This window comes from Prunus avium, chromosome 6 (assembly GCF_965620075.1).
Source record: "Prunus avium chromosome 6, drPruAviu1.hap1.1, whole genome shotgun sequence".
NCBI lineage: Eukaryota > Viridiplantae > Streptophyta > Magnoliopsida > Rosales > Rosaceae > Prunus > Prunus avium.
The window spans coordinates 11,787,909-11,797,491 of record NC_142289.1 but is presented as its reverse complement, the minus strand read 5'-3'; the positions used below and the strand labels follow the sequence as shown (position 1 = coordinate 11,797,491).

General features: G+C 37.1%; 1 protein-coding gene across 3 annotated transcripts; it reads left to right on the top strand.

Moving 5' to 3' along the window:
* Nucleotides 1–3,049: 3,049 nt before the first annotated feature.
* LOC110746521 (zinc-finger homeodomain protein 1-like) lies at nt 3,050–6,645 on the top strand. 3 transcript variants are annotated; one of them, XM_088255551.1, is made up of 3 exons: nt 3,050–4,130; nt 5,132–5,205; nt 5,424–6,645. In XM_088255551.1, exons 1-2 carry the CDS (start codon nt 3,302–3,304, stop codon nt 5,161–5,163), a joined length of 861 nt encoding a protein of 286 aa, XP_088111677.1. In that variant the 5' UTR covers nt 3,050–3,301; the 3' UTR covers nt 5,164–5,205; nt 5,424–6,645. The 3 variants fall into 3 exon arrangements, with proteins under 3 accessions (XP_088111677.1, XP_088111676.1, XP_088111675.1); XM_088255550.1 differs by having other exon boundaries at nt 5,361–6,645; XM_088255549.1 differs by lacking the exon at nt 5,424–6,645 and having other exon boundaries at nt 5,132–5,326.
* The last annotated feature ends 2,938 nt before the right edge of the window (nt 6,646–9,583 follow it).

Sequence of the window (9,583 nt, the reverse complement as noted above, 5' to 3'; positions counted from 1 at the left end):
AATTGTCCTTGGGTTACCATGGCAATGGGTGGAAAAAGGAAAAAAAATTGCTAAGGTAGATACCATTCACGTGAACAACAACTGCCCTTACTTGCCCTGAGTCTTTACCATGATAAATAAGTAGAAGTGCTCTAAGGGTAGTTTTAAATTTTTTATATATATATTTATTTTGGTCGATGTATAAGGGTAGTTGATGTCAACTGTTGAATTCCATTTCGGCCATAAAACCCCCAATTTAGAATAATGATATGAAATGACACTTGAAAACTAAAGTGATGAGCATTCTTCTTTTTTGTTTCATTTTCTCTTAAAAGCTAAAAATGTTCAAGTTGTTTCTTGAAGAAGAGGGATTTGACAATACATTCATGAAAATTAGGCAATTGGCGGGCATGCAGTCGGATCAAAGGTCACAGGTACAGGGAGGAGGAAGGTACACAAAAGAGGTGTCAATTTGGTAATGGTCAAAAGCATTTTGATGGATGTGGAGGTATTAGCTGAAACTCAAAGATCAGAACCAGCCAGACCCCCACAAGGAAGGCATTGCTTTGCATTGGGCAGATGAGTTTCTTCAAAGCTCCCCCTACAATAATACAATCAGTGCCATTTCTGATTTTCATGTGATAAGACTGCTAGCCATCACCAATTATACTGGTTTTTATGGTTTTCTCAACCCCGAAAAGGACAACAGCGACTCTCCCAGCCATTATTCGTGCGCCCATTTGCTTTTGCTAGTTTCTTTTTCCTATTTTTTTCATTTTCTCGAAAGTTTTTATTTTAAGAGTTTTCTCATTAACCTTCTTATTTTGGGTTGAAAATTCAATCCAATCCAATCCAATCTAATTCATATTATAATTGAATTCAATTGATTGAGTTCAAGATAAAAACCTATGGCCTTGTTGCATTGATGCTGAGCTCAATTTGTTGAATCTTATTTTTATGTTTGTGTATTTATGCCTTTTTATGAGATGAACTTTAGTTCCGACAAAAAAAAAAGTAAATAAAATTCAAACTTCTTCCTTGATCATACATTATATTCGACTCATGGTTTCTTAAATTAACAATGTTATTATTTTTTTTCTTTTTTCTTTTGTTGAGTTATATATCAGTCATTTGTGATGTGCACTGTGCATGCATGTGTTGTGAATTGGATTTTGATGATTAGGGTTTAACACATTTTAATACTACTACTATAAAGGTGGCAATATCCTAGCTACAAGTGAAATCATTTGCTACTCCACTAATCTCATTATTAATTTCAAAACTTTTGAAAATTACAACCCACTCATCTTAGTATGCACGAATGTTTCACCATCTTTGTCTCTCTGTTGTTCGTCACCATACTATTTCTGCCCTTATTTTTTATTTTCCCAAGTCATGGATGGCGGCAGGCAACTATAACACAACTCACAAGCTCAGCAGTAATCGAATAATACAATGCTCATATAAAGGATCTTTGAGTTCAACTTTGTCATCCAAATATACCAAATCTCAAGCTTGGTTGTTTCTTAAACGAGCCAAGCTCGGATTGACTTGTTTATGTTACGAGTTGAGTTTAGACGAGCTAAATTTAAGCCAAGCTTAATTCAAACTCTAGATCTGTAACGAGACGACTTATAGTCCTATTCTAAGAGCATTTTCAGCGGTGAGTTCAGCCCAAGTCCCCTTAGGCTTCCAAAACTGGCTCCAGTGGTTTGTTATTGCCCTGGAAACACATGGGGTCCACCAAGCCCGGGCAAGATTTGCCTGACCCCTTGCTCGCGGCATGCTGATGCTAGCTTGACATCATCAAAGAAAAAAATTGAAAAAAATTATGAAAAGATACCAAAGACTCATAGTTTTTTATATACAAATACCTAGCAATTTTTTATTTATTAATCTCATACATATAAATAAAATGAATCCCATGTGAATAGTAATTGTTCTTGAGTTGTCATGGCAATAGGTGGAAAAGCAAAACAAAAAAATTACTATGGCATATACTATTCATGTGAACAGTAACTGCACTTACTTGCCCTAGTCCTTTGTCATGACAAATAAGTGGACGTACACTAAGTCATGGAACAACGATTTGACCCCTAAAGTGATCATATTGAGATTGACTTTTTTCTATTAAGAAACTTATAGGGAAAAATGCACCAAATTATTTATTGGCTATTCAACATAAGCTTAAGAAAAAAACCAATACACAAATTCTCAAATAAGGATTTTGCTGTAACACTTTTGGAATAAGTAGGTTAAAAATAGATGTGGGGAAAAAAATATCAAATCTACTTTTTCTGGAATAACTAAAAACTGTAATTTCATCACATTGTCGTTGTTGTGTAGAGAAAAAGAACGATCATGTGTTGGGATGGAAAAAGACATTCTTTTTTAAGACCAACAATATTCTAGTTAGTAAAAAAAAATTAAAATATCCACACAAAAAAAACAAAAACGAAAAAAATAAAGAAGAACAAATGCGTGTCCCACAAACACCAAACTGAAGAGTGAGTATGTTTACAAAAAACCCACCCAATATTCACTTCCTTTTCTGAGACACGAAAAGAAATATTTGAATAAGAAAGATGGAATTTTGACGCCAAAAAGCGCGTCACGCATGTCGGAGACGAGAGCACGTACCCCCAGCTGCCTTAAATGCCGACAATTTATTTTTTCCTAAGTAATGCCGTGTCCTGACACATACTCACACGCACCCAATCACCATCCCCCTCTCTCTATCTCTCCTCTGCCACAGTACGCTATACTTCACGCGCCGCCACCGCCTCTCTTTCTGCCGGGCGCGTGGGGCACTTCCAAAAAAAAAATTTCCCTTGTCTTTTTGGTTCATTTCTCTTTTTCATTTTTTTAATATTTTGTTTTTTGTTTTTTGTTTTCAGACTAGTACTAGTAGCAGTGACAGTCTGACACTCCCAAGCCCATCTCTCTCTACCTCTGAAATTTACCGCGCGGTGAGAAAACTGAGACAGAAGGTGAAAATGACCGGTTTAACCGGGAGTAGCCGGTGGGGGTTGAGAAAACGGGAAAGTATATGAAGGGGGTTTGAAGGTGGACAAAACTCCTTTTGCAGGGAGCTGAGCTAAGTGTTGAGGAGAGTGTGTGAGAGGAGAGATAACACTACAAATTTGCACCTGACACATACACACAAACACTCTCTCTCTACTCTTTCTCTCTCTAAACTCAGTCCTCTTTATCTTCTTCTTCTTCTTCTTTCTTCTTTTTGGGGTTTTCTTTCTGGGTTGATTCTCTGATTCATAAATTTCTGGGGGGTTTTTTCGTTTTTGGTTCCCCTTAATTAATTGATATGGAGTTTGAGGATCAAGAGGAGCACGACGAAGAGATGGAGATGGCGGCCAGTTACGACTCGCTTGGAAACTCAGCGGGTGGCGTCCGGGTCAAAATGTCGAATTCTGGGCCCGAGGGCGTGGCAGCCATAGCGGCGGCGGCGGCGGCGTCTCAGCAGCAGCAGCAACAACAACAGCAACAGCAGCAGAGGAAGGGCGCCGCGAGGTACAGAGAGTGCCTGAAGAACCACGCGGTCGGGATTGGAGGCCACGCGCTCGACGGGTGCGGCGAGTTCATGCCGGCCGGTGCCGAGGGCACGCTCGACGCGCTAAAATGCGCCGCCTGCAACTGCCACCGCAACTTCCACCGCAAGGAGGGCGACTCGGGCGGGCTCGCGCTCATGAACGCCGACCCGTACGGGCAGCTGGTGCCGCTCCACGGGCAGCACAACCACCCGCAGTTCTCGCCGTACTACCGGACGCCAGCAGGGTACCTCCACGTGGCGCCGCACCACAGGCCGCTGGCGCTGCCGTCGACGTCAGGAGGGGGCGGGACCCACAGCAGGGGGGAAGAGCAGGAGGACGACGTGTCGAATCCTAGCGGAGGCGGCGGCGGTGGAGGGGGTTTGGGAATGGGAGGGGGTGTACATGGAACGGCGTCTTCCGGGAAGAAGAGGTTCAGGACGAAGTTTACGGCGGAGCAGAAGGAGAGGATGTTAACTTTGGCGGAGACGCTGGGGTGGAGGATTCAGAAGCAGGACGAGCCGGCGATTCAGCAGTTCTGCAACGAGACTGGAGTGAAGCGTAACGTCCTCAAGGTTTGGATGCATAACAACAAGCACACTCTGGGTAAGAAACCCTAGCTAGCTGATCATGCTTGTTAAGCTAGAAACCAAACAAACCCAGAACAAGGAAGACAATGAACATGAAAAACAACCCAAAACGCACAAGTATATCATCATTCTTGGTCATCTTCATCTCATCATTTCTCTCTCTTTCTCTCTCTCTCTCAGTCGACCGATCTTCTGGATCTTTTGTACTTATTAGTTTAATTAGGACAACACTTGGCTAGCTCTAGCAGTTGTAGTAGGATTTATCAGCTAGAGGTAAATTTCTTCTGGTCAAGGTGGCGAAACTGATCAGGAACAAAAATCATCATCATGTGCCTGCAGCTGACTTTGTTGAGAAATTCTACTGCTTTTCCGGGATTTTAATTAGTGTTTTAATTAGGGTTTCTTTTTATTTTAAATCTTTTTTCTTAAATTTATTGACTAGTGTAGTGATCATCATCCGTGTTATTTGAACACTTGATTTAGATGAGTGTGAAATCTCTCTCATTGTTGTGAATGTGCCGCATTTGATAATTTCATTATTAATTAGTGCATGTAAAATATATTAATCATATATCTTTGCTTAATCATCCTACTAATTTAATGAAATGGGTTGATCAATGTTGGTGAGTTTGCAGTGTTTAGGTGTTGGTTATGATCATCATAGAGTGTAGAGGGAGGACCATTTGTTCGTAGGCTTTGTGTGGTCTTAATAATAAGACTTGTGCGATCCATGCTGCATTTTCCGTTTTCTATATATACCATCTCTTTTTTTTTAGTTTTTTGTTTTACATGTGTTTGTACGTTTCTGTGTCATTCATTTACTTCTCTTCCCTTCAATCCCATGCCTTTTCGTTTTCGTCCACGAATCTCAGACTCTGTTGATTTTATGTTGAGAAGCATTAATTGTATGAGATGCTGTTGTTCAATGATCAGTACTTTTTCTCTTTCCTTTTTTCACTGCTTAATTTAATTTTTTCTCTCTTTCTCTTTGTCTGGATCTTATGCTCTCTTCTGAAGGGCCTTCAAATGATGAACCCAACCCGAGTTGAAAAGGGATGATGATCTTTGGGACCTAGCTTTCATATTCTCTGGTCTGTTTCTTTCTGCTACCAAGTTTTTGTCTTTGCTCTTTCTTGCATTGCAAACACTGCTTTTACTTTTGCAGTCATGAGTGCAGAATATATATAATATATATAATATTATATTAATTGATATCCATGAATTTCTTTCTTTTTGAAAAATTTAGAGTATTTTATGAGGCTGGTTACTTTGATCCATGTAATCATATGATGGAGCTTGTCTGGTGTAGAAGGTAGAACCCAGATGTTTGATATCTCTGATCTGATGGGGTCACCTTGGGAAGGAAAAGAAAGAGCTCAAAGTTATTCAATTATTTGATTTTGTTGTTAAATAATAATAATAATAATTATTATTATTATTATTATTATTATACTATTCATTTTTCTACTGTTTTGTTTTCTCTTGGGAAAGAAGATATATCAGATAGAGAAACAGTAGTTTTTGTTTTCATGGAAACTCAAGTCCAAAATGTTGGAGAGATAGTCGATAGATCCAAAGCTTGGTCTCTATCTGCAGATATATATAAATATATATTTCGTTTTATTAATTTCTCTATCCTTTTCCAAATTTCAACGATCTGCTTCAAAGGGAACATGTGGGCACTCCCAGCAGCAAAAAAAACTCTAAATAAATGTACACAAGAGGGAGGGAGACACAGAGCTTTTGTCTGCAGCTCCCTCAACTGCAGATCTTTTAGGGTAGGTTTATAGCATTCTTTCCAAGAATCTTTCTAAATCTTCCTCTTATTCTCTACTATAAACACACACCCATCTAAGATTATTTAAGTGTAATTATTTCTTTAATTAGTGTTTAACTGTGGTAATTAATTAACAAATCTTACTGGCTCAGCCTGTAAAGTATAGTCATGGTTCAGCTTAATTTTTCAGGAGGACCAAATTCCACTTTTCAGGGTTTGAAATTGTGAGGTGTGGTTGTTCTTGGGTCCTTTTACTTGTTCTATTTCTAGCATTTGATGTTTCAAGTTTACTAGCAAGAAATATATGAAAAAAGAAAGATAAAAACTTTTGTTGGAAGTTTTCTTCTTGTGAGAGTCCAAGCTTACCTAGATGAGATCCTTGAAGATGCTTTACTACTTGTTTTGGTGGAACCCCAACATCAGTTAAAGCTGCATTGTGGTCCATGGACTTATTGGGAAATCTGGTCAAAGTTCAAATTAGCAGATTCAGACAGTTGTAAATCATCCCACATAATCCATCCCCTTATCAATATGCTTCATTTTTCATGGACTGTCTTTTCTTCTCCTTTTCACATTCAAAGTGAAGCCAAGTTGGGAACTTTTGGTCCAAAAGTCATCACATATTAACTGGAAATCTGCTGGGAAAGTAATGTTGTTAACTTTACAATTAATTAAAGATCTAGAGTTGTAATATATGTCTTCAATGCATTAAGTTGTTGCAATGGTTTATTAATTTTTAGGGTTTTAACCGTAATGATCCATGAACTTATATCCGACTCATTGTGAGTTAGTTTGGCCCTCCAACTCTCCCACGTGTTCCAATTTAGTCATTTTGTCAATTTTTCCGACTATTTGAAGTGTAAAACCGTCAATTTAGATAACTAAAAACTAAACAGAAAATGTTACGGAATGACTAAATTAGAATACGTGTGAGAGTTGGAGGACTAAAATGACTTAAAAACGAGTTGGATGACTAAAATAAGACTCAGGAATGAACATTGCAGTTAAAATCCCTAACTTATATATGGCTATTGAGTATTTTGGGATCAAAGTCAAAGATGCAAGGGCTTGCAGAGAGCGAGAGAGAGAATTGAATTCCTACAGATTGGATAAGAATTTCCATGTATTTATTGCACTTTGAGCAACTATATTAGAATTTGAGAATCCTAGCCTGCTTTCTGATTCCCATGTTGTCATTTCTGCTAGACCTCGAAAAAGGGCCGGTGTGCTCATCAAACCCTTTTCTTGCCCGAACACAAAAACAAAAGAGTGACTTAATTCTAAATCTTTGAACATTTTGTGCTGGAATTTTACATCTGCCTACAATTTTAGTAGGCTTTCATATGGCTATAACAATGAGGAGTTTCTCGGGTTTCTCTTTGTAATTTTTTTTTTTTTTTTTTCGCATTAAGAAGAAAAGAAAAGAAAAGAAAAACTTTGTTGCTATGAGCAGTTTGTTTGTAAGATAGATAGATGATTTTACAAGCATCAATTCATAAGCATGGGGGAATGGGTTGCACTTTCGGCTAAGCAATTTTTCTGATCTGACATTCATGCAGACAGACAAGAGTGTGATTAGATTAAAAATGATCAAGCAATATTCTCAACCTTGAAGGAAACTTGTTGTCTTATACAAGGATATAGCTGCTGCTTTAGACTCTTAAATGAAAATCTAGCTAGCTTTATGCCTAAACCCTAGAACTTGGTGGTCATCATCATATCAACTCTGGTTCATGGTCAAAATTAGTAAAGCTGATAACTGACTTGCCAATAATGGTTCTATTAGTTTTGTTGACTGAATTGATCACTCATGGCTCCTTGTTCTATTAGTTTTGTTGACTGAATTGATCACTCTTGGCTCCTTGAACATAAATTGCGACACCTGGCTGGCATATTACATGTTTCAATGTGTACATGCCATCTTGTGCGATTAGACATGGGAATAAACTTACCGAGAAGTTTAGTCGGTGAACCTAACAAAATATATACGTGCATAGAGTAGCATAACTTGCAACTTTATTTTGCAGCTATAGCTAGTTGATAAAATAAAGTCATAGATGAGTCGAGGTGCAGAAATAAGACATTGTCGGAGAAGGTGAAGAGGAGGGAGGGGGGCCTGATAAGATTCTTTTGGATGATCCAACTTTGGAAAGCAAAACCTTGAAGAGGATTGTAAGATTAAAAAAAGTTTGAAAGGAAGTTGGATTTGGAATTGGCACCTGATATATAGATTAGATTAGATTAGATGATACCTTTATGACAGTCAAACGATTAAGACCATTCAATGGTACACCAATTCTAAATCTGGGGGCCTCTGGTCTGGCTGACCAATTAAATTTGTTGTCCCTACTCAATCCAATAACCTCCAAAGAGTTTTGATGTTTTCAACTTTTGGTGTGATTCTACTAGTAATGTCTTGGGGAGATGCCAGGCCCACACCCTCATTGTCTTTGAAAACATAATGTCTACCTACACAATTTATAGGATACCAACTATAGTATTTTGCAGGAAATGCTCTTTTTAATTGAGAATATACAACTAATAATTGGTTTAGTGATACTTTTTTTTTTTCAATTTCAAGTTCGAACCTCAATATTTTATAGGTGTTCTTAGATTTAGGTCTAAAACAATTAGCTGTTATTGGGTTTAGTTCAGGCGTTTTTTATTTTAGATGTAGGCCTTTTGATTTTTATTACTCTTTTTATTGTGTCGATTTTACCCTTTGAGGTAAATAAGGAAAACATTGAAAATCTAAATTTCATGAATTATTTACTTGTAATTGAAGTTCAGAATTTGAATTTTGAATTCTTTCAACGATAATATTTACCTAATGTATGGGTAAAATACAAATTAATCAATGAAAGTAAAGACCCGCATATTATACTAATCGATTAGGCAAGCACCCGCATTAAATTATGTACCTAACATACAGGTAAATAATGTTCTTATTAGCAACGAAAAAAACTTAGGGATAAATCATGTTACTTATAAGTCATGAACATAAATTACAATACTACCTGTAAGTTATGAACATAAATTAGAAGACTAAATATAATTCAGATACAAAAATAGACAAATAAAATTGTATGTTACCTATAAAATACTATTATTCATTGTCTAAAATATGAAAAAACACATATATACCTATGCAATCGGCAATAAGCAATAGGACAGTATACCTACACCATAGGATAATATATCTACAAGAGTATATACTATAGCTCTACCATAGGGCGAACAAAAATAAAAATAATTACCTACAACTTTTCGAAGAAAACAAAAGGGAAAAGGAATCTTGTAACATGGAATGCCATGATCTTGGGTCTCATTCAAAATCATCAGCATGAGGAGGCTTTGGAACTATATGTGGCAATGTACATATTATCAATTGACTGTACAAGATCAACATTCTCTACCATAAGGCATATATAAATGAAGAAAATAAGAAGATGGAGAACGAAGAAGAAGGAAGAAGAAATGGAGAAAGAAGAAGATAGAGATGAAGAATAAGAAACAAAAACGTGCATCTAGTTAATATGCTAAATTCAAGGAGAAATTGTATCTCCAAAATAATAAATAATCCTAAAAGTATGTGCAATAATAAAATCCATGTTAAATAGAAATTTGCAGAAGTCAAGGAAAAAAAATGAAGGTTCGACAGTTACATTCAAAATGTAATTATTCCTTTAATT